General features: G+C 44.3%; 1 protein-coding gene across 4 annotated transcripts in view; it reads right to left on the bottom strand.

Annotated features, from left to right (window-relative positions):
- ldb3 (LIM domain binding 3) overlaps window positions 1-13478 on the bottom strand; it is a 40787-nt gene that overhangs the window by 6994 nt on the left and 20315 nt on the right. For all 4 annotated transcript variants that reach the window (XM_014153925.2, XM_045700415.1, XM_045700414.1 and 1 more), the window contains 4 exons: window positions 10572-10723; window positions 4225-4300; window positions 1810-1832; window positions 116-310 (listed from right to left, as the gene is read on the bottom strand). In XM_014153925.2, the coding sequence (XP_014009400.2) occupies window positions 116-310; window positions 1810-1832; window positions 4225-4300; window positions 10572-10723 (446 nt within the window). The remainder of the gene's footprint in view (window positions 1-115; window positions 311-1809; window positions 1833-4224; window positions 4301-10571; window positions 10724-13478) is intronic.

The following is a 13478-nucleotide window of genomic DNA, read 5'->3' on the forward strand; positions in this document are numbered from 1 at the left end:
GCACAGCCAGCCAAGGAGAGGAAAGGAGGGGTACTACTTAGGTCATGCAGGTTGGGGGAAAGGTAGAAAGAGAAGGAAAGTGAGGGAAGGAGTGCAGAGGAAGGGAGGGTCTTACCCGGCCTCGTGGCCCTTGGACTGTCCGGCGATGGCGTCCATGATGGCGTCCTGGGAGTACATGCTAATGGGGGTGTTGTACTGGGCATGGATTATGGTGGCCTTGCCCCCAGGACCCTTCACCTCGATGGGCTTGTGGGTGGACAGGGCAGTGTCCTTCAGCGCAATGGCGTTGAAGTTGGGCACATACTCGTTGCTGTCGTGGAGCGGTAGAGGGTTGGAGGAAGTTGGCAGGATAGTGATGATTAGGGTGAAGAGGAAAAGAAGTAAAGAGAGAGAAAGAGGGAAAAGTGAAGGAAAGTGAGGAAGAGGGTGGCAGTGGAAGGAGAAATGGTGTGAGATGTTAAGTGAAACAGTGTAATAGCCTGTTAGCAGATCAGTTTGTGCTCTAGCCAACTCCTTTGTCGTGTATAATGCCATGCGGAACATCAACATGTACCGCACACAACACTGGGTGGCACACAACAAAGGAGTTGGTTAATGCACAAAAGGGGACAATTAAGACTGGAGAAATTCACGCATTTTCTATGCACTTCTCAGTATTTGGTATACAGCCTTACCTTATTCACCTACGTAACGTGCTCTGCAGGTGTGGCTACCTTGGGCGCTCTGAATTAATTTAATTCAACCTCTGAACCCCCCCCGAAAAGTCAGAATACATGTAGAGAGAAAAGTGCATAAAAAAGGGAATTAAGTTCAATTTACTCGTGCTTAACTCGGGTCAGAATTCCCCCCATAGAGATCTGCTACTACAACAGCGTGGGGTTTTGAAGAGAAAGGTGGATAAAGAGCCATCGAGGCGCTGTATGTTACACAGCAAACATGCTCTGTATATCCCCCAGTAGAGCAGGCACAGCACAGCTCACATATCTGCACACACACTCAGGTTTCCCTCCAGATACAGGTCAGCCCTCCCAGGTATGTGGGAGCCCACAGGCTCAGATGATGTTCTACAACTGGCCTACAAGTAAACTGATCAAGATAAAGAGCAAATGGATGTGTTAATATAAACATGCACTGTCATCTAAGTTACAAAAATATAAAGGCTAACTTAATGAACCATTGCATCATCATTCAAATCCCACAACAACAAAAAAAACAGTTGATCAATGCCACAGTTTCAAAATGCCACAGTTTCAAAATGATCTGCAAATTACCGTTTTTTTTTTTACATCATATTAGCCATCTATCCAATAAAAGTAAATTACACAAGCAAATACTTCACACGTCCACACGTCCACACTCTCCACCTAAATGCCATACTGTATGTACATGGCTGATGGCTCATGGGAGAATTTAGCATAATGTCAGAAAATGACCTTTATTCTCTCATACAAAATATCCCAAAACCACTATTAATGAACAGGGATCTCATCTGCGAGGGGTTTTCAAGTTAATGATCACAAGCAAAATTAGGTTTATGATAGGTTAAGATTTATTAGATGTTCACTCCCTTTTCTCCGGGACTTTGACAACCATTACAGACCAAACCAAAACTATCATTATCATTACCAATCCGACAACTGCTCATCTGTCTCAAAGGCATAATCACGACACAACAAGCCAAGACAATGCACATCCACTTCACACCAAAGAGACTGACACAATAACATGACACACTACACCATGCAGCTGAACCACGGAATCGTTTTGGGGGCGAATGCTGCTACGTCACATGCAGGGTAGGGTACTAACTTGGCAGGAGTGTTGGAAATAACCTAAGGCAGCGGCAGAGAGGAGAGAGAGAGAGAGAGAGAGAGAAAGAGACAGTGATTAACAACGCAATTACACTCTACCACCCGCCTCCGCCGAGGTCGCTTATTTGGCGTGAAAGGCAAGTCGCAAGGTACGTCAGATATAAGAGAATAGGAAAGGAGAAGAGATAGATAGAAGATGGTGAAGGTGAATACTGAGAACCACACAATGCAACAATGAAAGCCATCAGTGAAAAATATGTTTTCACCTTTGTTGCCGTTCATTCTTGATTATGATCATTACTGAGGCTTGTCCATCACTGGCATGCAGCCATGGCATTGCAGGCTCTTTAAATCTATAACATGGAGCTAAAAATACGATTTTGTACGTCAGAGCAGTGGTATGAAGTGATAAAGAAAGTGGGAGAGAGAGCGCAACAGACAAGAGAGAGATAACTTTGTACTGTATGTTTTGTAGATGAGGGTAGAAAGCGAGATAAAGAAATAGATAAATGGAGAGAGGTGAAGAGAGAGGGTCAGACGAGACAGAGGCGGATATATTGGGGTTCTGTATGTTTAGAGATGGGAGCAGAGCAGAGAGGAACCTGAACCCAGCCATTCCATGGCCTTTTAAAAGAGACGACAAGAACAGGTGGTGGCCCTGAACCATCGTCACGGTGTCTTATAGCACACTATAGCACTTTTAAATTAGGTCACGCGACTGCTTTCTGTTTTAGATAACACTAGGGGAATGCTAGTTCACTGTGTTCATCACAAAGACTGATATAGCAAACACTGCATTTAGCGATTCACCTCTTTTAGCGATTCACCTCTTTTAGCGATTCAACTTTCTCACATTAAATAAGTTCCGCTATTAGCGCTTAACTGACACATCAGACACATACTAAAAACTAATTTCCATTTCACTGTGCAGTCACTTCTCCATCCTGGCCGCGTTTAAAGCAATGGTTAGGTTTAAAGCAATAGTTAGCTCTTCATGTACACAAGCACTGAAAGGCTTGCCTGGGACGTCACATGTTCATATTTTGGCAGAGGGGACACCTAATCTCCCGGGGGCTCTTCGTATTACCTGGAGAAGGGCCACAGCCTGAGCTAGGGGCCTTTACAGGGACTGTGCTGCCTGCCCTGCACATTCCCCTCTGGGGGAACCTAAATCACTAGAACCCATTAGGGTCACCAGGCTGTCTAGAGCCCAGCTCGGGATCAGAATACACAGCTAAATCTGAATGTTCTGAGGCTTTCTATCCTTCTGCCCCATGAGGGCCGGTCAGCAGAGCAGCAGGGACTGGTTGGAGTAGGGTGAAGCCCCTTGGAGTAGGGGGAAGTTGGCCATAGACACTGATCTATGGTAAGTTTTGAGGTGGGAGGGGTTCTCTCTGAATGTTGAAGGTTAGGTTTTGGAGAGGGCTAGCTAATCCTACACCTGAGCCTATAGGCAACTTCCACCCGGAGCTTCTACCCCACTCCCTCCTCTTCACTATGGGGTTCACCAGGCCTGGCCACCCCTGGCTGGTGCTGCTGTTACTACCGTCTGTTCCACTTGGTTACATACCCCACTGAGAGGCCTGCTGCAGAGCCCTTTCCTCTGTGGCTCTCCTGGAGCTGAGCCATCTCTTGCAGGGTCTCAGCTGAGTACAGCCCAATAGGAGTGTTATACTGTGCCTTCTTTGTGGGGGTCGTCTTGCCCCCAGGGCTTGGAGTTTGCCTCTTGGTGGGCGACCCCAAGTGGGAGTTTTTCTCGCCAGACGCCTCTAGTGACACGGAGGAGGAATTGCAGGCCGAGAGGCCGCCATTTATTTTGGTAGTTTGAGCCTTCAGGAGGGGAGAGACGTCGGTGAGGTGGATAAGGGGGAAGACAGATAGAGGCGTGGTCAGAGAGAACAACGCAAAAGGTACCCTATGAAACTCAAAAATATAGTTGTTTGAACTTAAACTTGGAAGGCAGGGTGGGTGCTGCATTGTCCCCAGTATCACCAGTAGAGGGCAGTGAGAGACTAAACATAGACAGTGCCTGAGCACACAGCTCCACACAGAGTGTGAAATTCTGAGTGGATCAGCCCAGCACGGCCCAGGGCTGTTCTTACAGACCTCAGAGCTGGATGTGCGGTGCTGACTCTATGGCTCCTTACACCCCTAATGGAGGAACTTTGCATGGACCCTCCTGGAGCTCCCTACTCTGACGCCTCTGGTCTGGAAGGAGGCAGTGGTTTCACTGAAAGTCCTCAAACCACTTCGATCCCATATGAGTGTGACTGAAGAGTCTGTGTGTATCTTTTATTTATAAGTGCGGGCAACAAATTCTACAACTAGGGAAGCATGAAAACGTAGCAGTCGGTGTGCTGAATATGTTGGGAGAGAGACTGAACAGAGTGTTGCTGGCTGCGGTCATGCTTACCTTCTGGTGAGGGATCTGTTGCATGGGAGAATCCATTCTTTGGGTGGATGTGGAAAGTGGAAATGGGCGCTTTGACCTGTAGCAAAACAAAAAACAGATACATTCGAAATATTACAGTTATTAGAGTGTGACTTGGAATTCTACCACTTGTATAACACATAACAAGTGGCTGCCAGAAAGGTGTTCTGCACTGAAAGCTTTTTCATGGTTTATGAGAGAGATCAAGAGAGGAAAAGTCTACCGGAGAAAGACCATTACTACTTGGACACAAGGAGCAAAGAGGTCAAAGGTCACAGAGACAGGCCCACATAGAGCTAGGCTCAACCTGAAACCTTCACAGACCACTCAGATACAAACGTTGTACCCTCCTTATCATAAGTGGTGGTGAGCCATATCAACAAGAACAGAACATAAATTCCAGAGCCAGAATAAAGTAAATTCCATATAATTTTAGACAAGCTCAGACAAGCTCAGCAAGTGCAAGATTCAATCCACCATATTGTTCGCACCGCCAATGTTTACTTGAACCAACAATGAAGTGGGGTCTAAGTCAGAGAATAATGTGAATGTTTACAGAATACTTCAGAGATTGATCCCCCATGTTGTTTGTCTACACTCTTAGAAAAAAAAGGTTGTCTATAACCTAAAAGGGTTATTTGGCTGTCCCCATAGGAGAACCCTTTTTGGTTTCAGGTAGAACCCCTTTGGTTCCAGGTAGAACCATTTTGGGTTCCATGTAGAATCCATTCCACAGAGAGTACATGATACTCAAAAGGGTTCTACATTGAACCTAGGTTCAAAATATTTAGGTTAAGACAAGAGGATTTGAATATTCCATAACTCTTTGGGACCAGCATTGCTAATTAGCAAGGGCGCTAGAAGGATATCAACGGAGTTGGTTCCACGAATTTGTTTATTCGAATTTGTTTATTTTCTAACACTTCCGAATGGAATTACTTCATTGTCTTCCCCTTCCCATCTTCAACTCAGCCTTGAACCAAAAATGGTTCTACTTGGAACCAAAAAGGGTTCTCCTATGTGGACAGCCGAAAACCCCTTTTGGAGTGTACCGTACTCATTGTAGACCCTGACCTAGATCTATGGAGGTGGTATAAGAGTATGCTCAGGCTCATGGGTTCAGAACGTTCTGTTTTAACACTGTTGGTCAAGTTCAGATACACAAGTGAAATGGAAAGAAAACAGTACGTGGACGCTTCATCTTTTGAGTGAGTCAAGACTTGGGAGTGCTTGCTTGCCTTCTGCACTTATCAAGCCCCTAATGCATCTTGAAGGACACATTCATTCATTTTCTTATTGACATTCCAGCAAAATGCATACAGATGACACATAACACACAGTGTTGTATGACAGTTGAGGACTAGGTTTCATAACTTCATTGTAGAAGGCTGTTAAATCTCTGCATCGTGTTCTTCTGTGGCATACAGTGGTTATCCAAATAGTGGTTATTTATACTGAACAAAAATATAAATACAACCCTAATCTATGGATTTCACATGACTGGGAATAAAGATATGTATCTGTTGGTCACAGATAAAATGGGTTTCACAATGGGCCTCAGGATCTTGTCACGGTATTTTTGTGCATTGAAATTGCCATCGAAAAAATGCAATTGTGTTCATTGTCCGTAGCTTATGCCTGCCCATACCATAACCCCACCGCCACCAGGCGGCACTCTGTTCACAACATTGACATCAGCAAACCGCTCGCCCGCACGATGCAATACACGTGGTCTGCGGCTGTGAGACCGGTTGGATGTACTGCCAAATCCTCTAAAACAATGTTGGAGGTGGCTTATGGTAGAGAAATGAACATTACATTTTCTGCCAACAGCTCTGGTGGAAATTCATGCAGTCAGCATGCCAATTGCACGCTTCCTCAAAACTTGAGACATCTGTTGCATTGTGCTATGTGACAAAACTGCACAGTTTAGATGTGCCTTGTTTTTTTCACCAGCACAAGGCGCAGCTGTGTAATGATCATGTTGTTTAATCAGCTCCTTGATATGCCACACCTGTCAGGTGGATGGAATATCTTGGCAAAGGAGAAATGCTCACTAACAGATGTGCACAATCTTTGAGAAATAAGCTTTTTTTGCACATTAAATATGGGACCAATACTTTACATGTTGCGTTTATTTTTGTTCAGTGTATAAAGATAGACATGTCTGGCTTCTAAAGGTAGAATCAGTGGCGCAGCGGTCTAAGGCACTGCATCTCAGTGCTAGAGGCGTCACTACAGACATCCTGGTACGAATCCAGGCTGTATCACAACCGGACATGATTGGGAGTCTCATAGGGCGGCGCACAATTGGCCCAGCTTCGTCCGGGTTTAGCCGTCATTGTAAATAAGAATTTATTCTTAACTGACGTGCGTAGTTAAATAAAGGTTCAATTAAAAAAATATAAACAAGCTCTCTCTGACAGTTATATATATGGACAAACTGAAGTAGCCGTTAACTGTGTTAAATGAAAGTGGCTGGTGAGAAATTACATGAATGCTAAATAAGGATTTCTGAGCTGCTGAAAAAAATGACCCTGACATAATCCATTGGCATCGTAGGGCACTGCAGGTAGGCAGAATTCAATGCCGCTTTTTGAAAGAATTCTCTGGTCTTTTGCCCTCTGTCGGCCTGCTACACAAAAGGCCCAAATGGCTCTGGCAAACCATGTATTTTTTGTTTGTCACAAATTGAGCACAAAGAAAAGGATTCAATGACCTGAGGACTGAGTGTTTTTACCAAAAGTTCCAATTTACCAAAGGTTTTGTCATTGGATTAGAATGGTTTCAGAATATAAGTGGTGAAAAAAACACTGACAAAATGCACATTTATAATAGATGCTTCATGTGTTGACTACCTGCATTGCTCATCAACTCTTGACTGTCTTCACTCGTCTTTATAGCTCTTAGTCTTATGCACACCAATACGCTGTTCTTCTGGTGTTGGAAATAAAAGCCCCAATAGCCCACATAGAAACACTGACACATTGTTCATTTGGTTGACGTCGTTGTGAGTGACCTTCCTTAAGGCATTACTTCAGTCTCACACACCATCACCTCAACACATGGCAGCACTGGACCGCAAGGCACTGTGGAATAGCCGTGCCCTGCTGACCTGAAGAACGTTGAAGACATGACCACCCCACTGCTAACCTCCCACAGCACGCAAACCAAGCAGAGGGGGTGAAGCTGCTCCTGTTTAAATGACCCACTGAACCGCAGGTAAACCTCTCGCGATTGATCTCGGGAGTAGATTTATTGGAATTACACCCAGCAGTAATGAGATGATTAAGGTCGTTTTGAGGAACCCATCGTTTGAGGGTTAAAAAGGACTATCTGGTGCAGGTTCCTTCCATATGGTGGTAGACACAGTGAACCTGGCATGCCTCCCCTGTTTTTACACTGCTCTCACATCTCCACACATTACACAAGCAGAGGTCAGATCCATCCACAACGCCCTCCTTCTTATCCAAGCGGGATTCTTCTCTGTCTGGTGGTGAGAGTTTGTTTTCAACCCATTTTTAAAACAAGCTCTCTCTGACAGTTGATTTTTGTCGACAAAAGAAATACTAAAACAAGAGGAAAAGTGTTTCTTGGGAAAACGGAGAAGAAAAATTAGGAAGAGGAGAGACGATGACGAGCTCTGGAAAGGCACGGCAGAGTGCCTCCTTGAATCAATCAACCGGGGGGGGACAAGCACTTCATCGATCCAGCCTATGCCAGCCTTTCCCTACCATTTTACAACAATCCGACGGGTGATGAAAAGCAGCCTGTGGAACCACAGGAGATGAGGGGAGGGAGGTTGGGGTGGTTGTGGTGGGTCTGAGCTGTGCAAGCCGTCGTGGGCGGAGTATGGGTGGGGTGGGGTTGGAGTTTAGGAGCAGGTACAGATGTGAGGAGGTTCAAGGGACACCTAGGACCCTACTCACCCCCCCACTGAAATGGAAACAACCTCTTCTTAAAGATGTACTGTACATGCATTCACAGGAGCGATGCAATCAAACATTTGCTGGTTTGAATCCCAGGGTTGTTGGGGGTGGGGCATGTGTGTGGTCGTATAATATACCCATCAAAACAAGGAATCACCACATTCCTTTGACATTTGTAATGAGACAAACCGAATTGGCCCCGGGTGTAAAACACTGTCACTGAGAGCAGCCCGACTCAGACTCTTGACATCTGCCACAGTACAGAGATGGCTGGGAGTGACTCTTAAGTAAAATGTCAAGTTCCAAAGCAGAGTGCAGGCCATTTGTGGCTCCTCTGAGTGTCCGAATGGAAAACAAACTGTCAGGTACCTCTGGTCTGAGGTGAACAAACACAAATCTCCCTAAATAAAGTACAGGTAGAGTCAGTGGGGATTAAAAAGTGAGACCTAGCATGCTTTAACCCCTGACCTGAGTTAGTTGTTGTTCAACCAGTTAAAAGACAGGGTAAAACCAGGTCAAACAGCTACCAAAAGAGCCACGAGATAGGGAGACGTTTGCGTAGCCTAACTAAGGGTTACAGTCCGGTAAGAGGGAGAGTGTCCAATGTAATACCCATCTGTCATGATAAATACCATAGCCTGTCACTTTGCTAATTGACTTGGAGATGAAACAGAGAAAATAAAGTGCCTTGACCTTTTCACTGCCCCCCTCTGACAAAGGACAGGCCAATCGGATTAGGAATAAGAATAACATGTAATTTAATAGGATCTCTAAAGGACAGACACTATCTGGTTTTATGTAGGGGTGCATTAAGAGATTTAGCCTTCAAAAGGCTTATGTAACAACAACACTGCCAGCAGACTTAGAGAGCCCTCAAACACAACAAACAGGTCCACAATCAATAACAGAGTTAAAAATAACAAAAAAACAGTTGAGATGGTAGGTTGAAAGGAAATGTCACCCTGGAACCCAACATGGTTTTCATTTCAGCGACCCATTCACTGCAGTGACGAAGGCTGTTGCCTTATAGAATCCATTCTGATTAGTCTGTCAGAGTGAGGGAAGTTATTCAAATTCTAATATAGAAAGTGAAAAGGGGGCTAGAGTTAGGGGAACTGTCCCATCACTAATGATTAACCAGAGTGCCAACCCTACCCTCCCCACCACTTTTGAAATGGGTTTTATAGTTGAGACGTAATTGAACTGTAAATGTGCCATGAACACAACCACTCATAATGTTTTCATCCGATTGTCAAAACAAATCACTACCTTCGCACATTTAGACATTCAGCAGTCTATCATTAGGATGTAATTGGCTGATATAGGAAGCGTTCATGTCACACATGCACTACAGCTATATTGCGGTGCTTTTTTCATTAGCACTTTATCTGGTCTCTGCAACCTTGGAAGTCGTGTGTGTGTGTGTGTGTGTGTGCATGCGTAAGTAATTAAAGGCATCTGTGTTTGACGTAGTTTAAAACGGCAGGGGTGAATCAGCAGTAGTCACGCCTCGCTGCAAAGCAGATTCAAATGAATGAAAAGACGACACGGGACAATATTAAGGACACATGGTTTCACCTATATTAATTTAGCAGCGACGGGCCTTCTCTGCTAAATCCTTGCCACCACTCTCCAAAAAGGTAAGAATCTTTCAGGAAAATCTATCATTCCAAAAATGTCATGGCATGGGCCCCCATTGATTTTGTTTTAATGTTTGGGTCACTCATATAGCATAAGAATACGGCATAAGCCATGACAAAATGTGTATAATTGCAGGAAACTAGTTTAAAAAATATCACATTTTCTCTCCACCACCTGGCAAAATGTGTAGAATTGCAGGGAATTTGCTTTAAAACAACAAAATGTCTCTGCGGACCAAAAGGACGGCCCCAAAACAATCTCTGCCATTGGCCACGTCAACTACTACGCCACCCCCTCAATTCAAGCATGGACCAGAGACCAATGCTGCATGCTAATAATATTGTTACACTGATTAGCTTTTTCCTATAGTAACATAGATTTTTTTTAAATGTACTGAGTGCACTTCCGGTTATTTCTATGGGGATCACACTGTGTCAGAGGGAAGGAAAAGTGACATCATATTGATGTATATCCCATGATAAAAGTATACCAAAGCTATCTTTGGTTCTCTAGTTTTAGCCAGGACAACAGGTGTAAAAATAGTATTATTTCTATTCCCTCCCTCTACACATTCCCTCTCTCCGCAATCCTCAGATGACAGACAGGCCACATCTCTACCTCTAAAAGATCTGAGGCAGCCCACTCTGTCTCCCTGTGCATGTTTAAAATGACACCTAATATCCCTGTCTGATCATCAATTATGCCACAATAACAGTTGGCCCTCAGAGAGAAGAGTGTGTGTGTGTGTGTGTTACGTACTTCTGCATGGTGAGGGCCAGGTTGAAGCTGGCAGACTTGATCTTGTTCTGGGCCTCCAGGTGGGTCATGCCTTCAGTGCTGACCCCGTCGATGGCCACGATGATGTCACCCTGGATCAGGTTGCCCTGCTGTGCCTTACTCCCTGGAGTGATCTGTGGACGGTCAGCGCACACACAGGTCAACCTCAATCATAATGTGCTTTGTCAATGGACACTAGTGCTAAGCGATTAACCAAAATGTCTAAACATTAAAAATTAAACACAAAAAACAGCTAAATTGACAGACATCGGTTCAATTATTATAATAACATTTTGTTCTGTTTTTTTCTGTAAGCTTGATGGTCAGTTTCTAAAGAGAGAGATTAGATCAACCCAAACTTTGAAATGTAGTAGGGAGTTGTAGTTTCCAACAGGCCAATATTCTACATAGTTTAGGGCAGAAAATGTGGTGATTAACTACAATGACCATAATCCATTGTCCGCCCGCTTACTTGTACGGTCTCGGTCTGTGTGGAGCAGACACTAAGAGCTCGTTGATTGAGAGAGAACGCACGAGAGGGATAAAATCAGTTGCATTGCAGGACTTTCTGTACCTGATGTAAGTGATTAATAGTTGGTATTCAACAGTCATAAAAAGTATGCCTTATTTACTATCACTTAATCACAGCAAGAAGTAAATATTGTCGGTCAATGAAATGGTAATGGAATTGATCAATGGTGTTATGAGTGAGCTGTCGTCACGTAGGGCTCGGCTTAAGTCTCTCAGAGGTGCAAGGCCTCCTCCCAATCACAGTCAGGGGGAGCCCGTCAACCTGTTTACACTGGACACAATAGGAGGACACAAGTGTACAGGCAGGCTATATGTCTAATCCTTGACAGCTGACTACATAACCTAACATGCGGAACATTCTGCCATTATTACATTATCTCAGTTGTAGTATACTACGTTATTATGGGAGTAGAAGACTGAACATGGACGATCAGTTCATCAGTAATCACGGTCACACTTGATTTGGACAGTCCAGAAAGTCCATCTGTAGATGCTCAATAGATGGTCATAATATCACCAAACTATCTGTTGATAAGCAACTGCTTGCTAAGGTTAGGTTTAGAATAAGGGTTACGTTTAGGGTTAGGATAAGGGTTAAGGTAAGGGTTAGTAGATACTTTTGTGTGTATATAGTGTATGTGGACATACCTTGAAATTAGTGGACGCGGCTATTTCAGCCACACCCGTTGCTGACAGGTGTATAAAAGCACACAGCCATGCAATCTCCATAGACAAACATTGGCAGTAGAATGGCCTTACTGAAGAGCTCAGTGACTTTCAACGTGGCACCGTCATAGGATGCCACCTTTCCAACAAGTCAGTTCGTCAAATGTCTGCTCTGCTAGACCCGGTCAACTGTAAGTGCTGTTATTGGGAATTGTAAACGTCTCTGAGCATTTAAAATATTTTTTATTTTTTGTCATTTAGCAGATGCTCTTATCCAGAGCAATTAGGGTTAAGTGTCTTGCTCAAGGGCACATCAACAGATTTCATCTAGTCCGCTTCAGGATTCGAACCAGCAACCTTTTGTTTACTAGCCCAACCTCTTAACCGCTAGGCTACCACCCAGCCACAGCAACAACGGCTCAGCTGCAAAGTGGTAGGCCACACAAGTTCCAAACTGCCTCTGGAAGCAACGTCAGCACAATAACTGTTCGTCGGGAGCTTCATGAAATGGGTTTCCATGGCCGAGCAGCCGCAAACAAGCCTAAGATCACCAAGCGCTCGGCTGAAGTGGTGTAAAGCTCACCGCCATTGGACTCTGGAGCAGTGGAAACACATTCTCTGGAGTGATGAATCACACATCACCATCTGGCAGTCCGACGCTTTTATTTCTTTCATCACATTCCCAGTGGCTCAGAAGTTTACATACACTCAATTAGTATTTGGTAGCATTGCTTTTAAATTGTTTAACTTGGGTCAAAAATTTCAGGTAGCCTTCCACAAGCTTCCCACAATAAGTTGGGTGAATTTTGGCCCATTCCTCCTGACAGAGCTGGTGTAACTGAGTCCCCGCAGCAATGTTCCAACATCTAGTGGAAAGCCTTCCCAGAAGAGTAGAGGCTGTTATAACAGCAAAGGGGGGACCAACTCCATATTAATGCCCATGATTTTGGAATGAGATGTTCGACAAGCAGGTATCCACATACTTTTGGTCATGTAGTGTAGTTAGTTGAAATGTTAATGATACTCCATCTAAATAAAGCGTTACCGTAGTCACCAATGTGCGTGAGGCGATTCATGCCTCCGATAAAGCCAGGCTAATCAGGAAACATCTAATTAAGTGCCCAGGATCATTAGTACACTGGAAACTGTCATTTCCACCATTTAATGATGAAACTAGGGGAGAAAGGATGGGGAGGCTTCCACTCACTAGCTGGTTTATCAGAGGCAGGGTTTTATTTTATTTTTATTTTTTTGCCTCCCCCGTCTTTAACCCTCCAGTTTTGACACCATCTGCCCTCATTTGTAAAACCACCCTCGCCCCAAAATATCCCTCCTGATAAAAACCCTTACCTCACCTAATCTTTTACCCCCATCTTTTACTCCCAGGAGTAGTACACAGTAATTGGCTGCTTCCTGTTCAAACTGCCTGACATTTCTTACTTACTCACTCACTTTTCATGTTCCCGCAATCATTTCCATCATTCAGGAAGAGAGGAAAAAAAGAGCGAGAGACGTGAGAGAGAGCTCTCATAAAGCATAGAAAAATCTAACTTGCTAAATCCCTTGGGTGGAAACTGAAAGTCAGAGTGGCTTATTCATTATTACTGTTAAAAGAATGTGGAATAACATTGCAACAATAGGGTTTGCGTGCACTTTCATCTGAGTAGCATAAGTGAAGAGAGTGAGTCGGCT

Source organism: Salmo salar, chromosome ssa18, assembly GCF_905237065.1.
Source record: "Salmo salar chromosome ssa18, Ssal_v3.1, whole genome shotgun sequence".
NCBI lineage: Eukaryota > Metazoa > Chordata > Actinopteri > Salmoniformes > Salmonidae > Salmo > Salmo salar.